The sequence below is a fragment of the Onychostruthus taczanowskii genome, unplaced genomic scaffold (assembly GCF_017590055.1).
Source record: "Onychostruthus taczanowskii isolate IOZ18803 unplaced genomic scaffold, ASM1759005v1 scaffold76, whole genome shotgun sequence".
Classification (NCBI taxonomy): Eukaryota; Metazoa; Chordata; class Aves; order Passeriformes; family Passeridae; genus Onychostruthus; species Onychostruthus taczanowskii.
In genome coordinates, this window is record NW_024505450.1 from 833,418 (window position 1) to 851,720 (window position 18,303).

The window sequence follows — 18,303 nt, forward strand, 5'->3', positions numbered from 1 at the left end:
GTGGAGTGTTATTTTGAAGTAGGGTTTTTTGTCCTTTTTGTTGGTGTTGTGGGGATTTTTTGTTTGTTGGTTTGGGATTTTTTTTTTCTTTAAACACAGTGGAGGTGTTCAGCTGTTAAACTGCATATGATTTTTCCAGAATGAGATGAGGGTGCCTAGATTCACAGGCTGCTGATTTAATAGCAGAGTGGGGGGAGGAAAGGAGGGATTGCAAGAGGCCTCTACATTGTATCCCTCTCCCCTTCCTCCCCTCTTATTTTGAGTCATATATTTCTACATTATATACAGGAGATCATATCAAAATCCTGTGCCCGGCACAGAAGCCATTCTGCTATTGGAGAGGTGACTTGTGCTACCATTTAGCTCAGTGCTGGGAATATTTCCTGGAGATTTTCAAGGCGCTGCCGTTCCTAAACATATTCAGAGAGAGAAAGTAGCACCTCTTACAGTCAGACTGACCCTTGAGTGGAATCAAACTTATGAGACTTACCAAAGCTGTGTGTGTTTATATTAGTAAATATAAGTGAAAATTTCTGATACACTTAAATCACACAAAGAAGAAATCAGCGAAGTTCTGTTCTATTTCTGTCTGAAGATAAGTAATGCATTGTGTACTGTGCTTGGTTGTAGTGTGGGACAAGATTTATACTAAAAAAAACCATCTTTTAGGGAATAGTACAATACTTTTTAACAGTATCATAGAAACAGACTATTTACTCAGCAACTTGAATAAACAACTTTTATAAAATATGCATGGGCTTATTAGTGTTTTATTGTGAAGTGCAAAAATGTCCATGCTTTACTTCTTAAGTATGAATTCAAACTGTAATAATCACTAGGCAACTATTACTGGCCTGGAAACTTGCATTAGTCTCATTCAATGGGAATTTTGCCACCCATATTCTTTCTGTACTTTTGCCGTAACATAGGTGCTGTTCTTGAGGAACATGTTAAATTCAATGAAGCTTCTCTTTTGAAAGAAAATATTCACGTACATCTGCAGGCAGAAGATCAGCCATTTGCACTAAGAGGTTTTCACCAAGAAAAATGTCTTCTCTTGCTATTATTATCTTGCACTAACGTGGTATACTCTCATCTTATACAAGATGTAACATCCAACATGATATTGATTCTTTGGGCAGGTCATAGAAGTCTGGTCATGATCTTATTCTTTCATAAGCTGCCCTGTAAAGCTAAACAAGACTTTCCCCCTTAGTTTCCAGCTTGAGCAAGAAATATGCAAAAGCTCTTTGTTCCTTTCCAAGTAACAGTTGGAACTTTCAGCAACTGTTACTTGGAATAACTTGTAGGAGATGCTTTGAAAAGTGAAGTTGTCCTTTAGCTTTGTAGGGGATGATCTGGCGCTGTTAAAAGGCAGTCGATGTGTGAATGGTGATGGGCATGTCAAGAGGCCGTTGGCATTTGTTCATTCAGGATTGATTGTTTGAGACTCCCTTATGTGATGCCAGCTGTCATGATCTGTGTTAAATTGCAAGAAATTAGTTCCAAAACCAGGCCCCAATGAGCCAGGAGACTGGAATAACGGGAGGGGAAAATAGGATGCCATTCAAAGTCTGGCTGCAGGAAGGTTTCTTCTGGGAGTCTGTTGGCAAGCAGATCATCGGGGAGTGGCATGGGCCCTTTGCTTGCTTAATAAAGATAGGAACACAAATGTAGTAAGAATTGCTTTTGCGAGGATTTTGTACTGGTTTTGACCCCAGAAGTTTCAAAATTAAATGAAGAAGTGCCAAGAGTAAGTTCCACACCAGCAGGAAGCATCCTCAATAAATCATAGAACAAATAGCTCTGTGATGAAGATAAATGTGTTTCTGGAGGTAACCATGGGTGGTGGCAAACATACAACCATTTTTCATGGTGTCTCTATGCAATTATGAAGATACTTTGTCAATGTGATAGGAGGAGGGGAGAGGGCAGAATCCTCCTTAAAATGCTAACACAGTGTGTTGCAAAGCACCAGGAGGAACGAAGGATTTCTGTGTGGGTTTTGTTACTTGGCAGGGTCTGCTATGACTAAATCTCCAAAGACTGCTGTTTCTTTTTTATTTTCTTTAAAGTTGCATTTATTTTTGTATAATACAGCTTGGAGGCAAAAAAAACCCCAAAACAACCAAACAAAAAAACAAACAGCCTCACCTTATCAGACCGTGTATGGGCTTTATTGGTAAAATGTTTCTGACTGCCTGCTCAACATGACTGGAAGCTGTCAAGGCTCAGTTGAATCACTCACTTGTCAGAGCTCAGAGTTCCCATGCTAATCTCAAGAAGCATGTGCAAAAAGTCTGACTCAGATCCACCAGTGATCCTCTTCAGCTGGGCTACATGTACCCTCTATATTCTTCCTTTATATTGTTACATCTGTTGATTTTTTTTTTAAATATTCGTCATGCAGTGAGGAGTGTTCTTCTGAAATTGTGCATTAAATATGTTCTTTTAAGAGGAACAAAGCCAAGTGACTAAGGCAACAGCCTAACTTTAATATCTCTGGTTAACAAAACACCTAAAGTGAAGCCAAAGCAACTCACAGGAGTTTTTCTTTCAATGAGAATTTATTTGAATTATTTATTAAATTGAAAAAAGACATTTTTGCACTTCTGTGATTTGGGTTGGACAAAAGTCAGCACCAGATACTTTTTGCTCAAGTTGTTATATCTGAAAACAAATGATGACCAAACCAAAATAAATAAATGACTCTACTTTCTGAAATTGCAACGTAATGGGAACCAGACTGGAATCCAGCAAACCTGCAGATAGAGCCCGTGCTTGCTTTGAAACTGCAGTCAGTGTCTGGCTCTGTGTGTGGGACGCACAGGAGCGTGTCTGGCCTCTGACACAATGGTCTTGGATTTGCAGCACGGCCCAGCTTGGCTGTGCTGCAGCTTTCCTGTCCTCCCAGACCCACCTTAGCTCTCCCTGCTCCAGCCGTGGCAGAGCTGGAACTCACGGCATGGATTTTGTGAAATCTGGGGGGGTTTGGAGGGGTGGAGGGGGTTCATAGGAGGTATGTAACAACAGCATTGTCCAGCTGTAAGACTGTTTCTAATCAGTGTTTTAGTAATCAGTCAAGGAAATGTAAGCACTAGATATACTTGGGGTTTAATTAGTTTGCTTTCTGGAAATGCTTTCCTTGTTGGTCTATGAAAAATTACAGCTGTCAACTAAAATTTGGGCAGGAATCCTCTGTAATTGTTTTGGAAGCGATTCTTCCAGGGGTCCCCAAACTTAGATTTAAGCTTCTGAAGTGTGAGTTTCCTGAAAGTGAAGATGTTTAGCACTGGGTGAAATGGAATAGGACAGGATAAGTTCCCTGGCAGAGGAGGGCAGGTCTGCTGAGTTCCCTTGGCTTGTCCTCCTTACATCAGTAGGTGAACCAGGCTGTTACATCCACCCTCACTTCAAAGAGAGCAGTTAATAGCATAAGGCTGCTGGCTTATTGGTTTGTTCAACAAATCTAGTAAATGTACGCCCATTTCCTCTTTAAAATAAAAAAAGCCTATACTAAGACCACTTATTTCTTCTCCCCTCCCTTTTACACAACTGTAATGCTGTTGAGAAACAGCTGCAAGCACTTGAGAAATGCTAAATGGGGGCTAGAAATGTGCAAGCAGATGCTCAAAAAAGTTTAGCGTTTTGCTGTTTTTTCTCTTACCTCTCTTCATCAGATGCTTTTGTGTCTGCATTAAGCACAATTTATCCTCTTTTTTAAATAGGCTGAACACCACATGCAAAAAAAAATTTTCGTTGATTTAAGTAAATTACTTGTTTTTGCTCTCAGTAGTGCAAGTCCAGTTGTATTTCAAGTAATACCAATAGAGTAAGTAGGAAACTGTGTGGAAGTAACACAAACCCCTGTGTCACACTCCTCCTTTTCTCTGCCAGTGTTTAATTATTGGAGGTGGCCCTTGTGGCCTGCGGACTGCCATAGAACTTGCCTTCCTGGGAGCCAAGGTTGTCGTTGTGGAGAAGCGGGACACTTTCTCAAGGAACAATGTGCTGCATCTCTGGCCCTTTACCATCCATGACCTTCGGGGACTGGGAGCAAAGAAATTTTATGGAAAGTTCTGTGCAGGATCTATTGACCATATCAGTAAGTATCTGAGGGCACGGGCACTGTTCGGATAAGGGGTTAGCAGGATCAGAAGATTGGCAGAGACGTTCTTGGTTTGGCAGAAAGTTCATCTGCCTTAACCATGTGCCAGTGCATTTGTGCACACAGAGAGGGGAAACAATGGTCTCATTTAAGCAAGGTGGAAAGAGAACAAGTTAAAGACTTATGGAGCAGATTTTTTTGTTAGTCTGGTATGGTTAAGCAACAGGTTTTGATTATGAGGTATAAAGGATATTGGTATTTATTCCAGTATGTTGAAGGTAGACACAAATAACAGAGTGGAGTATTTTACAGGGAAATGTGCTGTAAAATTTTGTATTCTAAAACATGCTGGTTAGCAGATCTTTTAAATGTCATCAAGAGGCAGACCTCTACAAAAGCATTCTAAGAAACTCGGCTGAAATGAGTTTTGCCAACAAGATTGTGCTGCAAGAGGAAAAGGAGGCGGAAGACAACAACATCCTGTGGTGGTTGCTATGTTTGCATTCATTACAGTATGGGAAATAGAAATGCTACACACTTGTGTTAACAATGAATTTCAGCTCTCTAGCAGGCTGGTGGCAGCTGGGGTTGCTTACTTATCAAACACATCTTTGTCACTTGCTCTCCACAGGTATTCGACAGCTTCAACTCATCCTCTTCAAAGTTGCACTTATCCTTGGAGTGGAAATTCACGTGAACCTGGAATTTGTGAAAGTCCTGGAGCCTCCTGAAGATCAAGAAAACCAAAGTATTATTTATCATAATACAGTTCTGTTCACAGCAACTTCTTTTTGTGCTAGGTGTTACATGAAGTTGTACAAGGCAGTCAAACACTGTTTAAGGAAATAAAGAGTTTTTTGCCCTTTTCATTCAGCCAGCCTTGTTCTGTGCAGTTACAGGCGTGATAAGTATCAGTGTGACAGAGCACTGATAAATCTTAGAACACAACCCAGGCTGAGAAGCTGAGGTTTTGCACTATGCCTTCTGGCATGGGTTTGAGGCTTTGTAGGGAGTCTGGTGTGGCTTCTCGGGATCTTCTTGCAAAAACAGATTTTGATTGATAATATAAATATTGAGGATGGATTAAGTGCCCAGGGCCTCATTTTGTGTTCACATTTGATATAACTCCCACTGGCACACAGACTCTTACCAGCATTCTTATGCAAGAATTTTTAAACAATAGAAAAAGATTCCTAATTTTCTTTCTTTTTTTTATGTTAGTTTTTAGGATGTAATATCACTAAAATATTTAAGAATTTTAATTAAAACTCTGTGATATCTCTTTAAAGGGGCAGACAGCAGACAGGTATGTTAGTTTAAGTAGTTAAAGTATATATAATTTTAAAACATGGACAGTACAAACACTTTCACATAATCAGCTTTGTAAAAAGATTAAATTTAGCTTTTTGAGTATGCTTCCATTTAGTTTCTATTTAGAAGGCAATTAAAAGCGCTGATCATGGAATGTTATTTTTCCTCTTTTAGTAGCCAGCTCTTCCTTGCAGTAACCACATGTATGTACTGCCTTGGCAAGGTGGCTGTGGGATTATTTCTGTGAGAATCAAGTGCTTGATCATCTTCTTGTGGTGTGGCTCTGAGAGGAAGTTACTGCATTAGGTGATCCAGGGAATGAGAAATGCACCCTTTATCTCAGTGCCCTTTCCTCAGACTCTGAATTCACTTCTCCATTGTAATATTGAAGAATTAATAAATATCGTTTGTGTTTTCAGAGATGGGTTGGAGGGCTGAATTTCTCCCCATGGATCACCCTTTGTCAGAGTATGAATTTGATGTTATCATTGGTGCAGATGGCCGCAGGAACACATTAGAAGGTGGGTGAATGTGTGTTTTTAGCCTTACTGGTGGTCTTTAGGGTACCTTGAAAGATCTGAAAGTCAGAGGAGAACACAAAGCAGCAGGTTATCTTTCAATCCATGGAAGTCTGTGTGAAAGCTTTTATTTTATGTGGTACCTTTTGGTTTTGTTGTTAAGTCGTAGCTCAAAATAAAAGACATTTAATGTCATTACTGCTTCTGAGCTGTGTGTATTTGCACTGCCTACAGAATGCATTGTGGTGCCACTGGGCTTGCTTCAAGGTTAAGTAATTATATGATGATTTAACTTGAAGGAAGCTGACAAAATACATGTCAGGAATGGCATAGCCTTTGCTGTTGTGCTGTGAATTTGCCCTGTGTGCTTGAACTCATGACCAAAAGGTGACTGCCAGGTATTTAATGAAGGCAGCAGAGGCTTTGCTTCTTTGTAAATGAGACTGAACTTCAGAAGCAGCTAGTTTAGAAACAATAGCAGAAGATAATAAATAGCTCTGAGATGTGTGGGAGTAGAGGGTGTAAATGTTTCCTGAACTTGAGTCACTGCTGGGAATTCAAACCACCTGAGCTGTGTTTCTTAGAGAGACACTGGCTAAGCTGCTCCTGCATCACAGGAACAAACCTTTTACTTAATTATGTATTTCCCTTTTAACTCTAATTATATCCAAGCTAGTTTCCATTCTCTAAGTACTCTTTCCCCCTTTTTTTATTAGCTTCATAGTTTGTCTCCTTATTCTTTTATCTGCCAACTACAATGTGCTTACAGTTAATTCCTTATAATGCTGTACTGGAAATTTCCCTACGCTGTTGTCTGGCTGTCCCTCATAAAAGACTGTTTAAATAGTCAGGCACCAGCAAAACCTAATTATTCTTACGTCACCTGAAGACTCCATCAAGAGGTTAATGTTTATCATCATACCAGGATCTAGGGGAGTGATTGGTGCACTGAAGATATGCACAGAAACTGGTGTTGTCATATCAAATCTATCCCAATGAAATAACGAGAGCATATCAAGAAGCACAGAGACAAAAATCCATAACCAATTTATTTCGTGTTCTAAAATAACATATTCATATGATGTCATCTGCAGTGGGCCAAAAATACACTAAAGATCCTCTGTCCTACTTCATACTTTAATTACAGATGAGGGGAACATACAGATGGAAAAACTTCAATGTGTGATTGCAAGATTGTGGCTCAGGGGGCTTTTTTCAGTGAAAAGTGAAAGCAGAGATGAGCGAGGAGCTTCTCAGTTGGTCTCACCTTGGAAATATAGTAATTAAGCCGCTGAATATTTTTCAATCCCAAGTACCTGTGAAAAATCTCCGTAACTGGTAGTGTGTGCACCTAAGCACTGCTACACACTGTTTTTATTTTTCACATCATTCTCTGCTGCTTTTGACTGCTGATCTCTTGTATCTTTTTTCAAGAGCTGTTTTACCACCTCTGTAACAAATACCTAACTTGCCATTTAGCATGTTAAAAATGTCTCCCTCCACTGAAATTGACCTGTTCTATTCCCAGACACATAAAAAAAAATTTCCATGTTTTTCTTTAGTTATAGTTTTTCCTGAACTTCTTCCCTTAGTTCCCCACCCAACCATTTTTTAATGAGACTTTATCTTGAATGCAGTGCATCTTTAGTTTTGCAGCTGAAAATGGGGAGAAAAGACTCTTTACATTTAAGGGAATTTTGGAGGAATGGTGGAATCTACTGATGGTGTGTTGTTTGAAGAAGTGCAGGGGAGACACTGAGCTGCCTTGAGCTGACCCTCCCTGAAAGTCCAGTCTGAAGTCTGCAGTGGTTTTAATTCCTGTCTTTGCTCACCAGGCTTCAGGAGGAAGGAATTTCGTGGAAAGCTGGCTATAGCGATCACTGCCAATTTTATAAACAGAAATACAACTGCAGAAGCCAAGGTAGAAGAAATTAGTGGGGTTGCTTTCATCTTCAATCAGAAGTTCTTCCAGGACCTGAAAGAGGAAACGGGTGGGTGCATTCTCATTTTTTTCCACTACCAAATACAAGAGGCAGCAGGGGAACTCTATGTGCCAGGCCACCCTCTTGTTACTGGTAACATCAGTTTTGAATAAACTGTGTAAAAAAATTTCCAAGTGATAAAATATTGTTGATGTCAGAAGCTTGCAGATGGAGGTGTCCATTTATGGTACAGTGGGATATTTTTTTAGCTTGGGTGTTGCCACATCATGTCTTGTTTTAGTGTTTAAATTTTTCTCAACTGCAAAAATGTCTGCTATGTTGAACAAATTTGGAAGAGCATTTTCAGGGCCCAGAGATTTTCCCTTAAGACATGATTTGTTTTGTTTCTATCTGTTCACATGCTGAACAGCTTAAACCCTTTGAAAAAGTCTCTGCCCTTCTGGGAGGAGTTCATTCTTTCTTTTTGATGTGTGGAGCTGATAAACTGAGAAGACCTAGAATCTGCCATAAACACTAAAAATATAAACTGTGAAACACATCTTAATTGAAAGGGATTTCAGAATAGTTGCATTCACTGTCAGTTCAGTCAACTCTATTCTTGATTTACAGCTGATTTTTTAAAAAATTACTATTATAATTGAAACCATACCCCCTGGTTAGACACAATGCCAGAGCCCTAGCAACCCAAAAAACACTTTGCTCCCTTGGCACCCAGTTCTACCTCAGGAACTATTAATGCTGCAGTTAACTAGCAGTTCCCTGAAAGAATGCTGAATAACTTCAAACTGTGCTGAGAAAAACTCCTGTTGGGCGAGAGCACTCTCCTCTCTTGTTGTGTTTCCTAGCATTCTGCCCACTAATCCTTCATCCCAGCTGGGAGAGTGGATGCATCCCAAGAAGGAAAGGCACCTGCCGGGATCAGTCCTGGGCCGTTGGTAAATGGCATAGGCAGGGCGCTGCATTTGGTGACAAATGTGTCTCTCTTTTCAGGGATTGACCTGGAGAATATTGTTTACTATAAAGACAGCACGCATTATTTTGTGATGACAGCAAAAAAGCAGAGTCTTCTGGACAAAGGAGTGATTATTAACGTATGTAAAAATGCTGGTTAAACCCTGTTTTATTTACTTGGCACAGAGTAAATGTGAACATCTGTATAAACGTTGCTGGATGTTAGTGAGGGTGTTTATAGACTTAATCACTTCATTCAAGCTCAGGTTACTTGGATCTTACTCTGACATTTTTAGGATTTGCTTTTCCCTTTAGTCTGCTCAAAGTTTCAACAGAGAACTGAAAACAATACTTCCTAAATTAATCAATTTTGAAACTGGCTGAAATGGGATCTTGACTCACCTTGGAAATACGTGGTGGGATTGTCGCAGCAGAACAGAAAAACCTCAGTTATTTAAGGGTGAACTTAGCACAGCTATGTTCAGTTTTATCAGGCAAATAAGAAAGTGTAAAAACCTACCCTAGGTTAAATTGCAAATTCTTTAAAGTGGCTGAAACATGATAGAAGTAGTCTATAAACATGATGGCCTGACCTTTCAGGGGTACTTGCGATTTTGAGGTATTTTTTTCTTTTTCTTTTTTTTTTTGGTCTTCTTATGTAAAATATAGGGTTTATTTTCTTTTGTTTGTAGGAAGTGTTATGGCACCACTTAAGTTTCCCTTTCTGGAAGCCCAGAAGTGTTCAATATTTCTTGGAAAGTAAGGCAGTGCCAAAATAGCCAAGTATAATTTCCTGAAGGAAGTACCTGTGGGGAACTGTCAGAAGGGCTTTTGGCTTTCTGATGAGACCACTCAACTCAGTGCCATGATTCCCTGCCCTTTTGGAGGCCAGGGGCTCCCAGGGCAGAGCTGCTTTCCACGACCAACCTGGTGGGAGAGAGGAAGGGTGGAACCCCTTGTGGGGAGTGGCTGGTGTGTGCTGAGGTTGTGGGGCTGGTGTTTGCAGGTGAGGGCAGTCCCAGGGGGTCTGTGGGGAGTTTGGAGCAGAGGAGCAGCAGCTGTGGGTCATCAGAGCTGTTTTCCTGACCTACTCACCTCCGAGTGGAAAAAAATCAACCACCCCGGTGTGTCTGGTGCAACTGGGCTAATAGCGGTTCTGTGGTATCAGCTGTGATTAGGGGTCTCATCCACGATTAGCCTGGAAATACAACCTGCCTCATTAATAACCATTGCCTTTAAGTAGGATGACCTGTAAAGGCAGGGTCCTTTACCACTGTGCCCAAGGAAAAACCCAGCCCAAAAATGAACAGAAAAGCTGCTATAGCCCAGGTTTAAATGTGGTGTTGTTGCTGAGATGTCGAGTCAAGCCTTGAGGCTGAGCCTCCCATGTTACAGCATCAGTGTTTCTGCTCTCCTGTGGTTTCAGATGTGGGGTGCACGTGTGCAGAAAAGCATTGCAGTGATGTGGATGACGTCTTTTGATGTGAGGGAAGTAATGCTCTGAAAACATCACATAACCAAGGAGGGGCTGTAACCTTCTATTGCAAACAAAGCTGCTTGTTCAGTGTGGGCAAGGAGAGTTTCAGTTTGGGGCAGTACCTGTGTTTGTGCATTGGCTTTTTGAAGGAGATGACAAGTGTCACTTGTTTCTTGTTGCTGTGAGATATGTAGCTCCCTGTCCTGCTGTGAGACTGCAGTGTTCCAATTCAGAGAGGATATTGGAGTTTCTTATCCCACGTCCTTTTCTCCTTGCAGGACTCCATTGATACTGAGCTGCTGCTCTGTGGGGAAAATGTGAACCAGAGCAATTTGCTGTCCTACGCCAGAGAAGCTGCTGACTTTGCAACCAACTACCAGCTGCCTTCCTTGGATTTTGCAATTAATCATTATGGCCAACCAGATGTAGCAATGTTTGATTTTACCTCCATGTATGCATCTGAAAACGCTGCGCTGGTGAGAGAGAGGCACAGACATCAGCTCCTGGTGGCTCTCGTTGGAGATAGTTTGCTTGAGGTATATCTTGGAATGCCTTCCAAGTAGTATTTTCAGGTTTTTTATTTTATTTCCTTAATCCAACTATTCAATCTAGCCTCCAATATAAAATGTTCTCTTTTACATGTCCTGAAACAGTGGTACCTTCTTTGGATTAGATTTTTTCCCCCCTTTTTTCTTTTCTCCTTTATTATGCCATAGTTTGTCACAACTAATGCTTGGCTGACAGCCTGTGGCCGAGATCCCATTTTGCTTTATTCAAGTTGTGTTTCTGTCTGAAAACTGTGAGCTCCGTGTCCTCAGCTTGGGTGCATGGCATAATTTTACTGAATTCCATCATAGACAAAAACTTGATCCAAATTATTATTGCAGTCTCTTTGCCTTAGTGTGTGCCCTTTTTTTTTTCTTTCTGAAGTGAAAAGTGTATGCTGCAACTTTTTTTTTTTTTTTTTTTTTTTTAATTCATACTGACAAGCCTGAGGCATTTGCAAAGAACAGTCCAAAGCAAATTTAGGAGGTGAAAAGGGCATCTTTTTTTTTCCCTTTTTTTCCTGTAATAATTCTTGAGTCTTCTTTTTTTTCCTCAGCCTTTACCTTTTGGGACTAAGAAATTTGTTTTTATATATAGAAGTTAAAAAAAAGGAAAAAGTGAAAAAGTAATGTTTTCTCCCTGCCTAAGACTTAAAGGAGAGGCACATTTAAAACCTGCAAGTGTTGCCCGTGTTGCATTTTGACTCTTTCTGGGCTATTTTTCCATGACAGTATGAAACCCTGGAGTCCAAATTTGCATTGAAAGTTATTTTTGCGGTAAAAACTTCAGAAGTGCAGAGAATTGAAGTGTAAATGCTTCTTGCAGCCGTTCTGGCCGATGGGTACTGGCTGTGCGAGAGGCTTCCTGGCTGCCTTTGACACCGCGTGGATGGTGCGGAGCTGGGCGCAGGGGAAGCCCCCGCTGGAGATCCTGGCTGAACGGTGAGTGCTGCTTTGGGCCCCAGCATTTCCAGTGTTCTAAAGAGCCACAGCAGTGCTGGAAGGCAGTGGATTTCAGAATGCTATCAGGAGAAATATTGTTAGGGTTTAAATCACTGATTTATGTCACTTAAGTGTGATCCTTAAAGAAACAGACCAAAGAGACCTTTTATCAAAAATCCCAAACCTCCAGCCATCTCAACACCTGGTTTTTTATAATTTTAAAAAAAAAGTTCAGAAAGGAGTCTAAACAAATTCTTCAGCAGTAACAGACTTCAGAGTTGGTCTCTCTGATTTTAACTCTGCATTTTGGTTTAATGGTGCTCTCTTTAGGCTGATAAGCATGTGGAGAATTGTTATAATGCTGCATCAGAAACTTTTTTTTACTGGAGCAAGAAAATCTGTGGCTAAGTACAGCAGCAGTCTTGGTGTCACCATGGTCTGATGGTTGAAGTTGCTGACTTAGGTCCTGCTGGCAGCCACCCTCCTCTGCTACAGCTGCCCAGGCTGTTTTGGGGCAGATACATAATAGGGAGAGTCATGGTTGTGGGAATGCAAGCAGGAGCTTTACTAACTGCAGCACTTTGGAAATGTTTAAGATAGAAGCCTGTGGGATGACTCAACCACGGCCTAGTCCCAAGTGGAAAATTGAACAGCATAGAAAAAAAACTGTGGTGGTTATCGGAATTGCAGGATGACAGGATTTAGTGCTGTTATGTGGTAAAGAAGTTACTTCTTTAGTAGATGTTAAAGCAAAACCAGATGACTAGATGATGTAACCTCCTTTTTTTTTTCTTCCTTTTTCTTGCTCACTTCCTGCCTCAGGAAAATATGGGCATAAGCTCTAAGTGTCCGTCTTGTCCTTTTTCTGTCTGGCATCCTTCTGTTGAGTGGGGATAAGAAATGGGATGAATGCATTATGCATTTGGTCTGTAACACTTGTCCTGGCAGAACCAAAATAAGGTTTAGGTAGCTGCAAAAAACCCCGATCCCTTATAAATAAATATTTATTTTAATACGTAACTCTTGCATCTTTTTCCTCTGCAAGAGAGAGCATTTATCGACTCTTGCCTCAGACGACCCCTGAAAATATTAATAAGAACTTTGACCAGTACACCATTGACCCAGGAACAAGATACCCGAACTTGAACTCGAGCTGTGTTCGACCTCACCAGGTCAGTACTTAAAAGGCTTGCTTGTGAAATCAGTTCTTTTTTTATCAAGGGTAAATAGAGCTGCAAGGAGTGTGTAAACAAAATCTTCAGGAGACTCCTTAATTTAGAGCCAGCTGCTGATAAAGTTAACCTGGAAACAAAACTGGTTTTTTGTCTGAAGTTATGCTGGTAATTGCTTTTCCTTGTAGGTGAGACAGTTATATGTTACCAATGAGCTACAGCAGTGTCCTCTTGAGAGAGTGAGCTCCATTAGAAGATCAGTGAACCTCACAAGACAGGGTAAGTGGCATCTCCTGTTTGCTCTGGCTTAACATTTGTAGCCTTCTGAGCATGCAAAAGCTGACTGAAATGTTTGCTTTCCCATTTGTGCAGAGTCAGATATTCGGCCTAACAAGCTTTTGACGTGGTGCCAGAAGCAGACGGAGGGATACCGAAACGTTAACGTCACTGACCTGACCACCTCCTGGAAAAGTGGCCTTGCTCTGTGTGCCATCATCCATCGCTTCAGGCCTGACCTCATGTAAGTGACATCTGTGGAGCTCCTCAGGTGAGGCATTTGCAAAGGGTAGCATCAGACCAGAGCAGCCCTGACACTCTGCAGTCCCTGCTGTAGCTGCTTTCTGCAAGGAAGTGCACACATAGCCAGGTTTGGAGAGGGGAAGGGTGGGGTTGGGTTTGCTTTGTTTCTTCTGTATGTCCTTGCATGCTGTTTAAAATGAAATATATGTGCCTTCAAAGAGCTAGGAGGGTTTTGAACCCTGTGATTTATCATGTTTGTGGGAGTCATGTGTCTATTTAAAATTAAATTTGCAGTTCTGGGGGAATATGTAGAGCTGCGTTCCCAGATCCCTGGAGACAGGTTTTGGTGTCTGTTTGAAACCACGGCCATGAAGCACAGTCCTGAGTTACAGAAATGCTGCATCCTCCATGTGTTGTACTGGTTGCTGTGACAGTCAAATAGAGAAATGTTGGACCGTGGAGATGGAGGTTTTGCACAACTGTGTCCAGGAGAGCACAGAGTCCTTTCAGTGGGCAAAGCAAGGGCTGGGCCTTGAAAATTAATTGCCCTAGAGGTTGACTGTAAGCCAGCATTCCCCTTTTGGCACAGTTTCTGGGGTCCTAGTGCTGCATGACCCAACTGCATGCATCTGAATATTTTGTAATGTCCCATAGTTAGATACAAGAAGGTCAGTATGTAACAGGTGTCAGGAAATGGCAATTGCTGACACTGCTGGGTGCAGTCAGTGGGGTGACTCTATTGTCTCACCAGTCTCCAAAATGCAGTGGATGCATTCTCTTGTCTTCCTGCAGGGCCTTAGGAGTCACACATGAATTACTGTCAACCTCCCTTTATTGTGGATAAATGAAAGGAATGATTGAACTTTTTTATGAGATGTGATAAATTGGAAAAAAATAGGAGTGGTACCTAGGGTGCTTGTTTGTGCAGTTTTGCCAAAGAAAGAGCTGAGATTTTAAGAATAGGAATTTTTTTTGCCTTATATTGGTTTAAAAGAATTAGAATTCTGGATGTTTTTAGGGGAGAGGGTACAGAAAGCAAAGTAATCTTTGCTGCCTGTGGAAAACATGTTCTCTACACTGCTCTCTGCAAAGTCGATAAATTTATCTTCCTGAGCTAACAGACCTCCTGCTGTTCAATTAATGTTGTGTTTGGATCTTGTTGGCTTTTTGTATTCAATGAGCCTGCAGAAGGACTTGGCTGGATGAAAGCTAGGCAGGCAAGAGGGGTGGCTGCCAGTGACAGCCCACAGCTCCAGAAATGGGCAGTGGGTGGACGAGAGAAGAGGAGAAATTCTTTGGGGATTCAAAAACTCGCATTCCACTGTGAGGAGAAAGAAACTACCCTGCCTGGAGCTTTGTAATTTATTCACATGTTTATTTTAATCATGAATTTTGGAAGCTGTTCAAAAGATCAGAGTCTTAGAATAGGTCCCATAGAAAATGGATTAGAGAGTGGATAAGAGAGTTCCAGATGTGTGATGCACTTATTTAGTGCACTGCTAAATTCAGTTATGACCTGGACAGGAGGTCCCTGCTCAAACTGTGTGTGTAACACCTTAAAAAAGGAAAGATAGTGCCTGTGCATGTGTGTGCATACACACATAATGTACTACTTCCATAGAATGCTGTCCCAAATGTATTCCTTCGGGCTTTGATGATTTACAAAACTAATTAAACCTTAGTAATGTGTTGCTAATGGATGAAGTCTGTTGTAGTTCAGCTGTATGTGGAGAAGGAAAAGGTTTCTTAGCACTTCTGAGGAAGAATTGCATCTCTCCAATAAATAAGGATGTTTTTTGTGGGACTACATCAAGGTCCAGTTCAGTGAAAAAGCTTTTAAATTACGTTTCTGACAAAATCAGTATTTGTAATAACAGTATCGAAACAGGACAGCCCCCATGGGAGAGAGAAATGATGAGGAGGAATCCATGGATATCAGAAGGCTAATTAATTACTTTATTATACTATATTATTCTATATTATATTACATTACATCTAAGCTGAATCTGCCAAGCACTCAACTCTGAACACAACTGCACTCATCTCGTGACTGTCCCCCGACAGTCCCGATGCACGCACACACGCTTGGCTCTGATGGGCCAAGGAAACTAAACACCCTCACTTTGGGTAAACAATCTCCATATTGCATTCTACTTTTGCACAAACGCAGGCACAGCAAATAAGATAGGAATTGTTCCTTTCTCTGAGGTTCAGAGAATGTGAATCTCAGAAATCCTTGGGAAGAATTGTGCCTTGCTTTTGTCTCTGAAGAGAAATGTGGCCACATAGCGGCATTTGTGCGAGGCTCTTACCTTTGGCACTGTGTGGACTGCGTAGCTTTGACCCAGCGAGATGCCTGTGCCCTCATTCCCGGTGCTGCTCTGGCACGGGCACGGGAACACTGTGCGTTCCCAAGGGAGCAGGGAACGAGTGACGCCGCTGTGCTGTCCCCGCAGCGACTTCGAGGCCCTGAACGAAGAGGACGTGGTGAGGAACAACCAGCTGGCCTTCGACGTGGCCGAGCAGGAGTTCGGGATCCCGCCGGTGACCACGGGCAAGGAGCTGGGCTCGGCCGGGGAGCCCGACAAGCTCAGCATGGTGCTCTACCTTTCCAAGTTCTACGAGCTGTTCCGCGGCACCCCTCTGCGCGCAGTCGGTGAGGCGCGGCGCTCCCTGAGCTTCGGCATGGGGGAAGGGGCAGCGTTCATCCAGGGTGCTGACGAGCACTGCTCTTGAGCCAAGAGGCTTTTCCCAGCAGAGCCATTCTGGCCTGCAAGAGTTACCTCGGGCTTAACACAGGAAAGGGGGGAAATGTTGATTGAACACCAAGGTTTTGTGGGTCCTTGGTGGTTTCAGGGAGTAGGAGCAGCTGGATAACTGCTGCTTGACATCAGGAAGGGCATGCACCAAGCTGTTGGTGGGGTTCCCTGGTAGGGATGACTGCACACAGCACATTCATGCTTGTGTTTTTCTCCCTCTTTTTTTAAAAAGCCACCCTACATTGTATGTATTCACTTTTATTTGCCTGTTACCAACACTCAACTGGAAAGCTTTGGCTTAGTCAGAATAATTTAAAAACAAATGTAAGTAAATATCCTAAGCAGTTGTTTTTTCAACAGATGCTGTTGACAAGCAAAATGAAGAAAATAATGATCCTCATTTACCGAAATCGAATTTCATCTGTAATAATTATATCAATTTAAGTTTAACAAGAAAACGAGTACCAAAGGTGAGTTGTGAAGCAAGACCTGCCCTATGAATTTTTTTTTTTTTTCTGAAAAGATGAAAATAAACTTTCAGGCTTAGAAATAAGGGATTTATATATACACTGCTATAATTTTCTGAGCTATTTCTACCTGTAAGAAAAAGAGTCCTGTAGCTCTGTATTCCTGGAGTTAAATATACAGCCATTTTATTATATACTAGTTCAAATAATCAGGGCTATGCTGCACTATTTGTTGATTGGGAGGGAGTGCTGTTTTTTGAAAAAAGCAGTGATTTGCCCAGTTTGTGGATGCTGTCTGGATTCTGAAGAGAAGTTTTCCAACTCCCACAGAGGAAACCTGCAGTGGTGACAAACAGTGGGCAGGTTGATCAGCAGCTTTGGGACAACAATCTCTTAGTCATGCCCATGTACTTTTCTCTCTTGGTTACTTATTAATGAAAACTTACTGACAGGCCTTGTTATATCCCTGTATTATAAAAAAATCCATGCCCATACATGCTGTGATTAAGGACTACAGAGCCTTGAAGCTTTGCAAAGGTCTGAGTTAGCACATGTACACATCCACTGCATTTCTCAGTATTTTAATGTACTGCTTTTTAAATTTGGTGCTCTCTTGTCTTGTAGAAATGTGATTTCTATTTTTTTTCACCTGAATAATTACTCCAGAATTTCCAGATACTTCCTACACTGACTTTTGTCTTGAATTTTTTTCCATCTGCAAACCCTTTTTCAAAACCTGTGGACAGTCAATTGTTCAGTAACTTCAAATATCCTTGTTAGGAAATAATTATTTCCTGCCACCCACATATACACAAAGCTAAGTGACATGGTTCCCAGATAGCCAAGCTGTGAGCAACCAAACAGGCAGAATAAACTTTGCTTTTTCTTGTGGGTGACTTCTTTAGAAGGGAAACCTTTATCATGACCACAATGTTGTTTTTCAATGAGTTGTTTGCAGAAGTAAACAGACTTTTAGCAGTGGGGAGAGCTTTCCATTACTGAGCCATAGAGCCTCTGATTAACCTCCTGTCATAAAAAAAGCCTTCTGTCATAGCAGGAGCTGGAGTTCTTGGCAGTACATGAAAGCACGAGGTGATTTGCTTGAAGGGCCCCTCTGGTTTCACACTACGGGAGCTCGTTGGAAGTGGAAGTATTATTTCCCAAATCAGCTTGGGAAGCCAGGCATTTTGTGCGAGGTTTTGCAGCTCTGTCATGGATGGGCTGTCAAACCAAGCAAGGTGGGTTAGGGTACTTGGATTAGGACAGACTTGGGAGTGCCACAACCAGCTGAAACTAGCTGGGAAATTAAGCTCCTTGGAAAGCAATTGCTTGAGTTTGGGGTTTGGCCGTGGCTCCAGCTTTTTTAGGGTTCTTTCCCCTGCAGAAAGTGGTGCTGAGCATTATCCAGGTGTATATATATCAAAAGTTCTGTCCAGGCTTTAGGAGAGCAGAGCGTGTTGCTAACTGAGCTTCCATGGCATGTAATTTGTCCTTGGGTTGGGCTGGAGGAGGGATCCTTATCTGGGCGCAGGCTGTGAGAGACCAGGAAGGGGGGCCTGGGGCTGGGGTGGCTGTGGCTGTTCTGGCAGCC

At 41.7% G+C, this 18,303-nt stretch overlaps 1 protein-coding gene across 6 annotated transcripts in view; it reads left to right on the forward strand.

Annotated features, from left to right (window-relative positions):
• The window catches only part of MICAL2 (microtubule associated monooxygenase, calponin and LIM domain containing 2), a 64,758-nt gene that overhangs the window by 26,918 nt on the left and 19,537 nt on the right, over nucleotides 1-18,303 (forward strand). For all 6 annotated transcript variants that reach the window (XM_041423279.1, XM_041423280.1, XM_041423276.1 and 3 more), the window contains exons 3-14: nucleotides 3,898-4,105; nucleotides 4,740-4,856; nucleotides 5,839-5,940; nucleotides 7,773-7,928; nucleotides 8,871-8,971; nucleotides 10,587-10,844; nucleotides 11,680-11,795; nucleotides 12,841-12,967; nucleotides 13,156-13,246; nucleotides 13,340-13,487; nucleotides 15,943-16,142; nucleotides 16,606-16,715. In XM_041423279.1, coding sequence (XP_041279213.1) covers nucleotides 3,898-4,105; nucleotides 4,740-4,856; nucleotides 5,839-5,940; nucleotides 7,773-7,928; nucleotides 8,871-8,971; nucleotides 10,587-10,844; nucleotides 11,680-11,795; nucleotides 12,841-12,967; nucleotides 13,156-13,246; nucleotides 13,340-13,487; nucleotides 15,943-16,142; nucleotides 16,606-16,715 — 1,734 coding nt within the window. The remainder of the gene's footprint in view (nucleotides 1-3,897; nucleotides 4,106-4,739; nucleotides 4,857-5,838; nucleotides 5,941-7,772; nucleotides 7,929-8,870; nucleotides 8,972-10,586; nucleotides 10,845-11,679; nucleotides 11,796-12,840; nucleotides 12,968-13,155; nucleotides 13,247-13,339; nucleotides 13,488-15,942; nucleotides 16,143-16,605; nucleotides 16,716-18,303) is intronic.